Here is a 14,008-nt window from a genome sequence, read left to right on the forward strand (position 1 = left end):
AATTGACAGCAGCGGCAGCCAAAAGGTACCACTGCTGTGTTTCAGCCAATCAGGAGGAAGAACTTGGACGGCTAAGACACTCGTGGACATCGCTGGACAGACAGAGATGGGGCTCAGGTAAGTATTAGGGAGGCTGCTGCACACAGAAGGCTTTTTATCTTAATGCATAGACGACCCCTTTATTATCACCGAGTAATTGTTAAACTATCACAGCACTGAAAACTCACCTTGTAATGAAGGGCGATACAGGCTGGAACTAAAGCAGTTAAACGGTGTATTTAGCTGCTTGCCTATCTTTTTACTTTAAATATAAAGACCAAAGATTCCTTTTATATATCTACCTAACACCCACCTTGTCTAACAGAACATTGATGTGAGATATTTCACACTATGGGAAGGATTAAATACAAATTTGCAAATCCAAGTCAGCAGAAGTGAGGTCTTGTGATATCACAGGTCTATAAATTTCCATAGAATTATTATGTAATCCGGGAGCATTCACTGAAACAACCAACCAAGACTCTGCATTGAGCTAGTAGTATATATTTGTCAGGCGCACAGTCAAAAGTCAGCTCAAAATTCTGTAAATGTTGCTGTTTTTTCTTTACGGGGGGAAAGTTGCCAATGATGGGACAGCAGTCTTGCACTGAGTTGCTGGCATTTGAAAACTGCTGGTGGCCACATTATCGCGTTATGACTTTTCCGAAGTGCTGTGCACAGCCGATTTCTTGTCGGCCACATCAGACCTGGAGACGGGGATGGCAGTGTCTGCACTGCTCTCAAACTGTTTTAAAAGGTAAACAGGCCTAACACTTACCATTCTCTAAGGGCCTATTCATAAAAGTGGGTTGTCCGTGCACCAGAAAATGGATCCTGTGTGATTTGTTTTGCAGCATAGGGAAATTCATAAAGCCTGTACTGTAAGGTGACCAGATTTTTAAAATGAAATCCGGGGACATAGGTTTTCTTTACTAGTAATGGCAACAATCAGCGACTCTCTACCCATCGCCGCCCACCTCACAGCCTCTCAAGTCTTACTCTTTGGGCCCCGGCTACTACTGGATGGGGAGCGGAGGAAAATCACTCCGCCAGGGAAGGCAAGGAGTTAGACAGGTGGCTGACTAGGGTTTGAACCAAGGCAGAAGAACATGCAAGCGAAGCTGAATGGGCAGGCACCCGAAAACTGAAGAAATATTCCCTCTGCTCTGACCAGCACATTATCATCAGAAAGGGGCACAGATAATGGGAAAAATACAACCCCCCTATGCTAGTAGGCACGGCGGAGCGGGGTGTGTAATTCAAATTTTTTTATTTTAATTCTGCACTGATTGTCTTTGAAATTGCCCCTGCCCCCTATTAAATCCAATCTGGGGACAAAACCAGGGACAGACTTGGTCCGGGGACAGTGTTCTCAATCAGGGGACTGTCCCCTGAAACTGGGGATGTCTGGTCACCCTACTGTACTGTATATTGGTGTACTGCTGTGTAACACCGCACTATAGATGTGTACTGGGCTGAATTTTACATCACAATGTAACACAGCACACATCTACAGAGAAAGGTAGAATGGAAGCAGATTTTTACTTTTCATGGTATAAAGTTTGGTCACACTGCGAAATCCAGCGACAAGAATCTACCAATTCCTGCAATTGGGATTGACAGCTGTGGCCATACGAGACAATGACAGGCTGTCAACAGTTGCAGCTATTCGTGACTCTTCACACAGCCAGAGATTATCTTCAGTTTTGTAAGCGTTCAGTCGCGATCACTGCAGGTAATCAATCACTGGCTGTCATGAATGACTGTGGCCGCCTGTCATTGCACAAGCTTGGCGTCTGCAGCTATCCACACACAGCTGTCAATTCCAGCTGCAGGAATCAGTAAATTCTTGCTGCTGGGATTCACAGTGTGACTAAACACACGTGCAAATGTAGTTTTAGGCTCTGTTCACATAGAGTATATGCAAATTGGATGCCTTTTGAACTGCACCTAATTCACATGACATGTGAACCAGCAGCCTTTTTAATGGAGCCAGTTCACATATGTGCAGTGCAAATTAGAAAATTGTCCTGTGCGTTTTCTGAGCACTGTGGTGTGGTTCAGTGGCAAATTCCAGGCTCATTGCCTTCTATGGGAACGCATCTAAATCACACATCTTATTAACACAAATTAGATCCGAAAAAAAAAACTGTGTGGAGGTTTGGTACGGATTTTAAGGGGAAACGCACACTAAAATTAAAAACAAAAAACTGGTGTGGGGTCCCCTCCCACATCCATACCAGAATCCAAACATGCATGATAGGGGGGGGAGGGAGGCGAGGGAGTGACCCCTCCCAAACCATACTAGGCCACGTGCCCTCAACATTTGGGGGGGGGGGGGTTGCCCCACAGGCCTGGCTGTTGGTCTGCAGGCAGGGGGCTTATTGGAATGTGGAGGCCCCTTTTAACAAAAAAGCTCCACTGCCACAGTCTAACAGTTCCTAAATAGCTACAGGGAACCCCGCTGACAGCGGAGGAGTCGTCTGTTGTTAAGGACGTGGTGGCCGACATTCTGGCTTACTCGTTAACAGCCAGCTAATACTTAAAGACACTGTTGGGCTTTGGCTCCAAAAACTTGCATCTGAACCGCATCTAATTTCGCAGATAAACCATGAACAGCTGCTGTAGAAATTTGCAGTGAAAACTGAGAATTTGTACCAGACATGTGTGAACCTAGCCTAAGGGTATTCTGGATAAAACAATATGCAAAGTGCAGTAATCAGTAGTGACCAATCAGCACCCATCTTTTATTGCACCGACGGGCCTGTGCTGCAAACCAATTGGGTGTGAGTTACTGTGTACCAACACTTTACCTTCTGTTATTATTTCAGAAAATTTTATTCACAGACATTGTTTTTAGCTCACACCAAGCACATAGAACCAAATTCATAATAGTGGAGTCTTACTGCATGTGTGAGGCTGGCTGTATGATATAAACTTACCCTCTGGGGTGCAGGTGGTATTGCAGCAGGCTGAATGAACTCCTGGTAATCCATGACATTGCCATAATCTCCTGTATTTCCTTTAACTGGTAGTGGAGGAGGGATATCCATTGGTTCAGCAGCAGGGACACCATTTTGTTCCACACCTAGAGAAAACAATTGGGTACACGGATAATGGTATGACACACAAACAACACAGTCACAGCTCTTTCTTGCATAACATTTGTATTACCATTCTTCACAGAGATCTATACCCATTTTGGGTTGCCCAGATGTGTTCCATGGAATACCCAAACAATTGGGTATTCCATACCAACCAATCAGAAATTAGGACAGTAAGCGAGGAATCGTAGGGGTAGTTGCAATGGAATGCATTGCTTTGTTCTTAGCCAAATGATCCATCATAATAGTAATATAAACAAATATAATAGATTACTGAAAATTAAAACCTGACAGAGGAAAAAGTGGTGTTCTGTGATAGAGAAGACATGAGAGATGGGTGGGATGTAATGACTCACCTACTGATGAACTAAATGTGAGCCTGGCTCTGGGGGCGACAAGTACTTGTGGTTGTTGCGTTGAAGGCTGACTTGGGGATACAGAGAAGCGCTTATCACCAGTAAGAGTATTCAGGACTTGACTCCTTGGTCTCTGAGGTCTTAGTGGGCTTATCTAGAACAGAAAAACAAAAGGAATCAACAGATTTGGTATGGCCCAATTACAATAAAAGGTGAAAATGACAATGCATAGATGTGTGCTGTAACGCAATGGCCTGTGATACCCAGAGACGTTTGAAGGATGCGGGGTACTCCTGTGTCGGCTTCACCAATGACTCTTATGTCTAGGGTAATCCTATGTCCAATAGAGGCATAGGATCACTGAGAAATGATATCTCAGATTACATGAGATGGGACAATAATGATAATTCATGTATTGCAGGATATCTTGAAATATTACAAGTGGTTTATTCTGACCCCACCAGGTCAATAGGACAGTATTCATTCATGTGGGGACACAGACTGTTGAGGTGCTAATTAAGTCAACCTGGCTGTAGTGATAAAAGCTTGCTGTGATTTCATTCTATTGTCTAGTGATGGTTTGTAAAACAAAACTGATTGGTGTTGAGGGGTTTTAGACACACAGTAATCACACCTCCTTGATTAGTGACCACAGAGAGAAAGCTCCCATGACTTTTTTTCATCAGGAAACAGACAACCATGAAGTGTTCAGAACAGAGAAGGATTACAGCAACATCAGAGCAAAAAACGAACAATGAGAACATGAAACCAGGACTGCAGTAAGGTAAAGGAAGCTATTTAGTGACCCTTTAAGTGTTTGCCAACCATTAATGCTTTGGCAGTGTTGAAATCCTGGTCACTTCTCCCTGTCTGTGCTCTGCCTATTGTGTTATGCAAAAAAGACATGCACCATGTAAGCTGCCCATCTAATAAACTATTATTTTGTCAGTTTGGACTTCACCAGCTGATTTGGGTGTTTAGTAATAACTTTAGTCAGAAGTCCTGCTAGATCACTTCAGACTGGCCCCATTAGGAGGTATAGCTATGTAAAACATTAAAAATAAGTGTCTATACTGTTTATAATCCAGTAATACACTGCCTCACCCTGTTCTGCACATGCTCAGTTGCTCCCCATTTTTAGGCACTGCTGAGTTTGTAGAGCCCGATCTGCTGACAGCCTTAAAGCGGAATGAAACCTTCCAATCCTTTACAGCCAAGGAAGCTGCTTTTGTTTGAACTGCAACTGCCACGGTGCTGCACATGTGATAAGTTATGACACCAGTCATTTGATGGCTTGACAGTTGAGGACAAAATCAAATCAAACTATTTTTTGAAACTGGTAAATTGATGGGTTTAGTTCCACATTATGATTTACAGCTGGGGCTTTGGGCTTCAGCAAAATGGCAGCCTCTGGCAAGAAGGAACAATGCTGGAGGCAATTTACAGCACACGCTCATTTTGGCAGAATTATTAATGCAGAATGTATGTTCCTTGCTAAAGAACATTTTATATCAAGTTGTTATGGGTAAAGTTTCTCTTTAATATTCCCAGAATATCACTGTTGACAAATCCAAGTCTTCTAAAAAGGCTTACACATCGAGTCAGGGGATGTTTAAAACATCAAATGTTGTTATAAAATCCTTACACACACACCTCCTTGTCCAGTACCATTAGGCTAACCATACCTGTAAAAGGGAACGGCTCAACACTACTCCAGACCAACCCAGGTGAATAAATGATAAGGAACAATCTCAGTCTATGTGTCTCCACCACATCACACCGATGCATTTTGCCTCGCCCACTAGGGCGGGCGGCTTAGGTATACAGCCCTATGACGAAACCCCGGTGGGCGGGGCAAAATGCATCAAGGTGTGTGGTGGAGACACATAGGCTGAGACCGTTCCGTATCCTTTTCACCTGGGGTGGTTGGGAATAGCGGTGATCCTTTCCTTTTAACACTAACTAGCCTTCTAGATTGATATCAGAATAATCCTGCTCTGGGATACAGGTATACGCTTTCACCTGTACTTTGAGTGGCACAAAAAAAGCTAACCATACCTTCTTAATTTTTTTCTAATTCAGGCTAAATAATATAAATCAACCGATCCATCCATGCCAACCAGTGTGGAAGAAAGAATCTGCATTGCCAACTACTGTATTCAGAAGCACCATAGACTACCTGAACAGCGATTATATCCGATGCAGTCACTGATCAGCGGACAATTTTCCACCTCTCTCAGATTATTTTAAATGGACTTTTGCTGAGCATGGTAGTGCTGAGAGGTCCAGCTACAGCTCAGATTTTGGCAGATTTAGCAGATTTTGGGTTGTGGATGACAAGCTTTAGTGCTAACCAATACATAGTTGTGAAGAAACTGCTCCATAACAAAGAGAACGTGCTGTAATGTGACTTACGGTCTCTGAAAGTATAACGGCCTCAGACTGCTGGGGTGGAATGTCAGTTGCTTTAAACTCTTTATCAAATATCTCCTGATGCTTGCTGTTCCTCTTCTCCTTCTTTTTCTCTTTTTTATCCTTATCAAGATCATCTCTGTCCAATTTATCTTGGGAGCGAGAATGCATCTTCTTTGGCAGGAGAGGTTCAAGCACAAAACTGCAAATAGAATGTTGGAAAGAATCAATTAGATGCGGAATTCAGTTTACACGGCCGGAGGATTCTGGGCTGCGTTAATCTCGATGGTGTCATGTTTGCTTTGGAGATGGTGAGCTGTGCTTTATCTTTTCATACATTTATGTAACTTCACACACCGAGCCAATACACTTATGTATGCACACTTATCTTAACTATCACAATAGGAAAAGCTATCGGCGGCAGCACAGCAAGCGTGCGGGCTTAGTTGCAGATACGGAGCCAAGTAATGACCAAACATTACAGCTCAGCCTACAATGTCAATTACACGAAGAGTTTTTGCTCGGCTTTTATTTCATTTATGTATTACATCCATTTATATATGGCGACATACTCTGCAGCTCTTAGCAGAGAACACTGAATTACATCAGTCCTTGTGTAAATGGAGTTTACATCCCAACACCCTCAGCACAACATACACAATCCACGGATTTGTTCCTTTTATACCAAAGATTTTAATGTTACGTGGCCAACAATCATTCAGGGGCAGGGCCAAAAATCTTCCTTGAATTAAATGTTGGTGCCTTTGACAGGAGAACTGCTGATTAAGGATGAGCTCTGGCGTGTTCGCATAGAACACGTGCAGAGCCCGCCAGGAAGTCTGCATGGCGCTGCGCTAATCACAGCCAGGGAGACATTGTCCCGATGCTCGGCTGCAGAGATCGGGAAATGTCTCCCTGGCTGTGATTAGCGCAGCGCTGTGCAAACTTCCTGGCGGGCTCTGCATGTGTTCTATGCGAACACGCCAGAGCTCATCCTAAATCAGCTGATCAACTGCTGGTTGGATGCAGGCTTTCCAGAAAGACTTTTCAACAGAAGCTGGTCATGAGACCAATTGGACAGACAGTTGTACACACTGTCCAAATGTCAGCCGGTTCCTGCTGAACAGCCGATATTTGAATTGCATGTACTCAGCTTTAGGTAGGGCAACTTCTTTTTTAGAATAGCAAATAGTTTGAATAGCAAATAATTAGAGACTTGGGAGGTAGGGGATGATTTTATCCTGGAGTGGGGCTTTAACAAACAGGTGTAACTAATAAAAAAAAGGTACTAAAGGGCTCTTTTAAATTACAGAGCAGATGTACTCTGCAAGGTAACATACACCATGGTCTAAATTTTGGGTCCGATCCGTAAAATGCAAAACGTGGTGTTAAAATGGTAGTAAACTCTGTTTTACCACTTATACCTACAGGTGAGCCTATAATAAAGCTTACCTGTAGGTACTGTGATCATCTCCGAAACTTGCACCGTTTAGGAGATTTTCAGAGTGCATGCATGCTGACGGTCTGGCACAGCTCACCAAACTCGCAAGTAATAACAGAAATGTATGGCTCAGTGCAGGCAACCCGCAGGTGCACTGCTCTGTCTCTGCGGGCCAGTTTGAAAGCAGCCCAGTAACCACAGCAGAACAGATATATACTGCAAATTTAGTAATAAACTGACCATTATTAACAGTATTCTATTCCATCCCAGAGCAGGAGGTCGCGGGCCACATCATAGGGTTCCGCTGGCCACTGGTTGGGTATCCCTGTCTTAGGATAAGGCCGGGTTCACACTGGTACAACACTACTGTTGTACAACTGTCATCCTACTTTTCCCTGTGACGTCGGTCCTACTTCCATCCGACTTGAATGAACCGGATAAGATTGTGCTCTGACTTGGAGACAGTCTGACTCGGGTCTCAGGACCCGCTTCCTGATTGGCCAGGAGCAGAAGCAGGAAGACATTAGCGAATATTAATTTGTTAATGTCACACAACTGGGTAGGCTCAGGGCTTCAACCCTTTTTTGAAGCCAAATTAGAGCCTCCGGCTCTAATCAAGTGCTTAAAAAAATAAAACCACATTGAAATCCATGCGTCTGGTGCATGGATTAGGGGGGCGGCACCCCTGTGCCCCTATTGGAGGGGCCACAACTGGTCAACACTGCAAATATTGATTCTTCACATAAACTTAATACAATTGTCAAGAAAAGCCTTTGACAATTATGAAGTGCTTGTAATATGTCAGTATAGTAACATCTGACAAAAGGATCTGAAAACGCTGAAGCAGCAGACTTTGTGAAAATTACGGGCCAGATTCACAGTAGAAATACGCCGGCGAATCTGATACTCCGGCGTATTTTTAAATTTGCCGCGTCGTATCTTTAGTTTGAATCCTCAAACCAAGATACGGCGGCTTTTGGCTGCGATCCGACAGGCGTACGGCTTCGGATCGTAGGTGTAATACTTCGGCGCCCGCTGGGTGGAGTTCGCGTCGTTTCCCACGTCGGGTATGCCAATTAGCCGTTTACGGCGATCCACGAAGGTACGCGCGTTCGTCACATTCTCTTACGTCGTCGCTAGTCGGCTTTTCCCGGCGTATAGTTACAGCTGCTATTTCGTGGCTTATATTTAGACTGCCCATGTTAAAGTATGGCCGTCGTTCCCGCGTCGAATTTTAAAAAAAAATTTGCGCAAGTTGTCCGTGAATAGGAATGGACGTAACGCAAGTCGCCGTTCAAAAGATTACGTCGGTGCGATGTCATTTCGCGCAAAGCACGGCTGGAAATTTCAAAACGGAGCATGCGCAGTACGTTCGGCGCGGGAACGCGCCTAATTTAAATGATACACGCCCCATTTGAATTAGGCGGACGCATTTACGCTACACTGCCGCAAGTTTACAGGCGAATTTTTGTGAATCAAGCACTTGCGCTTAAAACTTGCGGTGGTGTAACGTAAATGGGATACGTTAAAACGCCGAAAATGTACCTGAATCTGGCCCTACATTTTTCTGTCATTCTCAAAACCTTTGGCCAGGGCTGCATTTATTTTACACTGGAATACAAACTCAGTGCATAGACAACTCATTTTTGACAGCAGTACAGAAACCTGCATTAGAATGCAGACACATGCAGATGTGAACAGGCCCTAAAACTGAACATGTTTGTAATTTTAACTTTAAACACACCTTTATTTAAAATGCTCTAATGAGCCTGCGGTGTTGTACACTATTCCTAATGAAGGTGATGGGAACACGACTCCTTAGAGCTTTCACCGTTACCAAACAAAGGAGCCGTGGCTGATTTACAGTTACTCTACCATCATGCCGCTACATAATCGCTCTGCGTTCCGCAAGGCGTTTATTTTAAAATAAAGGAGCCTCTTTTGGCTCATTTGAAGTGATGGAAGGGATACAGCCAGGGTTGTACGCGTAGAAAACACAAGCATTTTGAAGCCATTTGGTAAGACGCCATTGTCAATTCTGAAACCTCTTCTGCTGAGTTCACTGAAATTGATGAGAACTGGGAGAGTTGCCAAGCAGACAAAGTCCAATATTAGGAATTCTGAGAGGCAAACTAAACATTTGAGATATGCAAAGGGGTAGGGAAAAAATCTGCCTTTTAACTTAAATCAAGTGCATGATGGCTGCTGGGTCAGAGCTCGGTGTGTGATTGTGCTTGCAGAGCTGCAAACAAATGGAGCAAATATTTGACCTCCTCAAATGTCAATAAGCATCTGTGAGTCTTCAAAAGACATTGCAGTCAAAGAAAGAGCAATCCTTTTCAAGCTGCTCTAAAATCATTTTTTTCTGTTTGCTTGGTAATTAGAGAATTACAACAATGTAAAAATCTGCCGAAAAGGCACAACACAGAAAAAAAGTTTGGATAAAGAACAGAAGTCCCTCAGGGGTGGGGCTATTCCTCGTGTCCATCACTGTCCATGGACCAAGCAATATGTCTGTTCCTCCCTGTCATAAGAACGTATTTTATTTATGGTTTATTACAGGTCTTTATATACACGATGTGTATATATATATATATATATATATATATATATATATATATATATATATATACACATATACACACACATACATACATACACTGTATTACATATTTTAGCACCAAAAACTCTTTACATACTGTACTTCTACATCAGTCCCTGCCCTCAAAGAGCTTACAATTCAAGGTCCCAATTTCACATACAAACACACACATACTAGTAAACACTACACCATCAGGTTGCTACGGGCGATCTTACTTTGAATAGAACAGGGAGGTTATGGAGCAAGAGTCCCTGCCCTCTGATGAAAAGGTGGGGGCAGTAGATGATAAGAGGTGAATATATGCAAGGCACATAGGAAACAACTAAATGTACTTTAAAGTTAAGGTGACCAGACATCCCCAGGTTCAGGGGACAGTCCCCTGATTGAGGACACTGTCCCCGGACCAAGTCTGTCCCTGGTTTTGTCCCCAGATTGGATTTAATAGGGGGCAGGGGCAATTTCAAAGACAATCAGTTGAGAATTAAAATAAAAAAAATGGAATTATACACCCCCGCTCCGCCATGCCCATTAGCATAGGGGGGGGGGTTGTATTTTTCCCATTATCTGTGCCCCTTTCTGATGATCATGTGTTGATCGGAGTGGAGGAAATATTTCTTCAGTTTCGGGTGCATGCCCATTGAGCTCCACTCGCATGTTCTTCTGCCTTGGCTCAAATCCTGGCCAGCCGCCTGCCTGTTTATCTCCTTGCCTTCCCTGGCGGAGTGATCTTCCTCCGCTCCCCATTCAGTAGTAGCCGGGGCCCGGAGAGTAAGACTTGAGAGGCTGTGAGGCGGGCGGCGACGGGCAGAGAGTCGCTGATTGTAGCCATTACTAGTAAAGAAAAATATGTCCCCGGATTTCATTAAAAAAATCTGGTCACCTTATTTAAAGTGCAACTTCACCCTAAAGGGGAAGTCCCCTTTATACCTGTTCCCACTTCTGGGCGGTTCACTGTGTCCTTTTAGCCCCCAGGGTTACGCGTCTGTATTGAAATCGCACTGCACTCATGCGATCTGCCACCGGTGTCGATGTTAAAATAATGATACCACAAAATGCAGTGTCATTGCAAGAATCGGATTACATGGGTGGGGGAAAAAAAATGAAGATGCCTGCACCTTTTTAATATGGTGTGGTGCGAATTGAGCCCATATGAAATGAATAAGCTCAAATCGCATGTGATTTGAATAGGAATGCAATGTGATTCCTATCCGTATCACATGCAGTGTCCTGCACCGCACAAATGTGAACACAGGCTTAGTAAAAGTCAGCAACTACAGTATTTATACAGCAGCTGAATTACTTTTTTTTAATACAGGGCAAATAACCTGAGAAAAAAACGTAAGAAAAAATTAGCTGTTCATTCAATTCTAGTTCTTTCAAAACCCTTTCATTATTTATTCCTAGTAAAATTACCCAAATCTGTCTTTCATAGTAAGTTGGCACCTACCACATGAAAGTTGAAATCAGGCTCACAGTAGGACTGCCTGCCTTATTGGCAGATTGTGTCAAGTAATGTTTCTATGGTGTTAAAAGGAGAGAAGACCCAGGGTGGCCATCACCAGGATGGAGCCAGAGCTGTGGCACAAAGACTGCAGAACCAAGAGCTTTGTGCCTAAGTGGCCTTATCCTCCTCAGGATAGTGCATTATATATATATATATATATATATATATATATATATATATATATATATATATATATATATATATATAAATATATATGCGTGTGTTCCAACTCCATATTTAGCCGTTTTGTTAAAGATGTCCTTTAAAAAAACACTCCAACAGATTCAGTATTGTATGCGGTCTGTGTGCATGGAGGATGAACACATTCCATGATTAGGGTATTGTAAGTGTCTGATTCCAGAATGCAGAGCATCAGCAAGGACTTGGCAGCAAGTCACTGGCCATATGTATGCTGTATGTCAGCTGGACCATCAGCGTACCATACTTAAAGGAGAATAAACAAAACAGAACGGCTTAATATGTATTGAAACCATATGCTTTCTAGCAATCCCAGAGGATGTAAGCAATAAAGTGAGGGATCAGATGGTGATTGTGCTGTGAAAATAACTGAAAACAAGCATGGCTGGGTATGAAAAGGTTGTTTGTAGGTTGTTTTCATCATGGAAACAAAATTTGCTCACCAAGTATGTCAATTTAAAACACCTAAATGAGTATATATATATATATATATATATATATATATATATATATATATATATATATATATATATATATATATATATATATATATATATATATATATATATATATATATATATATATACACACACACACACAAACACACACACACATACATACAGTATCTCCCAAAAGTGAGTACACTCCTCACATTTTTGTAAATATTTTATTCTCTTCATGTGACAACACTGAAGAAATGACACTTTGCTACAATGTAAAGTAGTGAGTGTACAGCGTATATAACAGTGTAAATGTGCTGCCCCCTCAAAATAACTCAGTTTCAGAGTCTAGGCAATCTTCCTATCGCCTAGGCCATCTTTATGTAGAGCAACAATTATTTTTCTCAGATCCTCAGAGTTTTATTTGCCATGAGGAACCATGTAGAACTTCCAGTGACCAGTAAGAGAGTGAGAGCGATAACACCAAATTTAACACACCTGCTCCCCATTCACACCCGAGACCTTGTAATACTAACGAGTCACACGACACCGGGGAGGGAAGATGGCTAATTGGGCCCAATTCTGACATCTTATTTGCACATTACATATGCAGTCTGCATTATGCTTTAAACATAGTGAACTGAAAACTTCACAGTGCAAATTTATAGTTCTGTTCTGACCTGACTAAAAGCAATACCCTGTGCTTATCCCCACAGTCCTTCACCAAGGATGCTATCACATGTTCTCATACACAGGTGACCACTAGAAGGAGCATTTATTCATCTGTGCAGAATTACAATTGTGAACATCCAGCATGTAAGGACAATGTGACATTATTACCTCCAGGTTACACTGACTCCTGAGGATGTCATATATTTCCTGAAGGTCGTTTCCTTTTATACAACCACTCAAGTTAAACGAAGTAGAAGTCAACAGCTTCTCAGCTTAGAAGATCACAAAATACATGATTTCAATGTAATGCATCATGGTTAAAGCGGTAGTTCACCCTCTCGTACTTGATGTTACCATCGAGACAGGCATTGTAGCGCGAGCTACAGTATGCCTGTCCCGATTTTTTTAACCCCGTACTCACCTCGTAGTCGTCCATCGTAGATTTCGGCTCCCGCGGGGAATGGGCGTGCCTATGGAGAGGGAGGATGATTGACGGCCGGCCCTGGCACGTCACTCTCCCCGAAGACAGCCGGAGTAGGTCTCGGCTCTTCACGGCGCGTGCGCACAGGCTATGCGCACGCGTCGTGAAGACCAAGCCTATTTCGGCTATTTCCGGAGAAGCGTGACGCGCCAGAGCCGGCCGTCAATCATCCTCCGTCTCCAGAGGCACGCCCATTCCCCGGTATCTACGATGGACCACTTCAAGGTGAGTATGGGGGGAAAAAATTCGGGACAGGCATACTGTAGCTCGCGCTACAGTGCCTGATTTAAAGGTAAAAGAAAAAAATTTATTTTTTTTCCTGTCGATAGGGTGAACCCCCGCTTTAAGTATTGAATCACCCGATGTACTGTTTTTTTTTTTCTTTCCTACCTAAGATTCACTATATACAACATGTTAACGGGGGGGGGGGGGGGGGGGGGGGCACTATGCTTCTTGCTCTCTGAATTCTTCTACATACTGTTTTTCTCAGTGTTAGAAGTGGGGAAGCTTTTAAACAGTACATACATTTTTTACAGAAAAGGTTATTGTTTTACCAAAATTATATACAATTATGTGATCTGTTGGGATGCAAAATAGTGTTTATAGGTATTCGTCTACAATTATAATTTAAAACAAAAAACACAGAACAGTTCTTAAAAAAAAAATAGGATTTTTTGTACTCACGGTCAAATCCTTTTCTCCGAGTCCATGGACGGACACAGAATCCTTAAATCTTGACAAGTGGGTTATGTTCCCTGT

At 42.8% G+C, this 14,008-nt stretch overlaps 1 protein-coding gene across 2 annotated transcripts in view; it reads right to left on the reverse strand.

Moving 5' to 3' along the window:
* DOCK1 (dedicator of cytokinesis 1) overlaps positions 1–14,008 on the reverse strand; it is a 529,562-nt gene that overhangs the window by 10,996 nt on the left and 504,558 nt on the right. For both annotated transcript variants that reach the window (XM_040361423.1, XM_040361424.1), the window contains exons 49-51: positions 5,915–6,113; positions 3,500–3,653; positions 2,982–3,127 (exon numbers count right to left, since the gene is read on the reverse strand). In XM_040361423.1, the coding sequence (XP_040217357.1) occupies positions 2,982–3,127; positions 3,500–3,653; positions 5,915–6,113 (499 nt within the window). The remainder of the gene's footprint in view (positions 1–2,981; positions 3,128–3,499; positions 3,654–5,914; positions 6,114–14,008) is intronic.

The sequence above is a fragment of the Rana temporaria genome, chromosome 8, assembly GCF_905171775.1.
Source record: "Rana temporaria chromosome 8, aRanTem1.1, whole genome shotgun sequence".
Taxonomy (NCBI): Eukaryota; Metazoa; Chordata; class Amphibia; order Anura; family Ranidae; genus Rana; species Rana temporaria.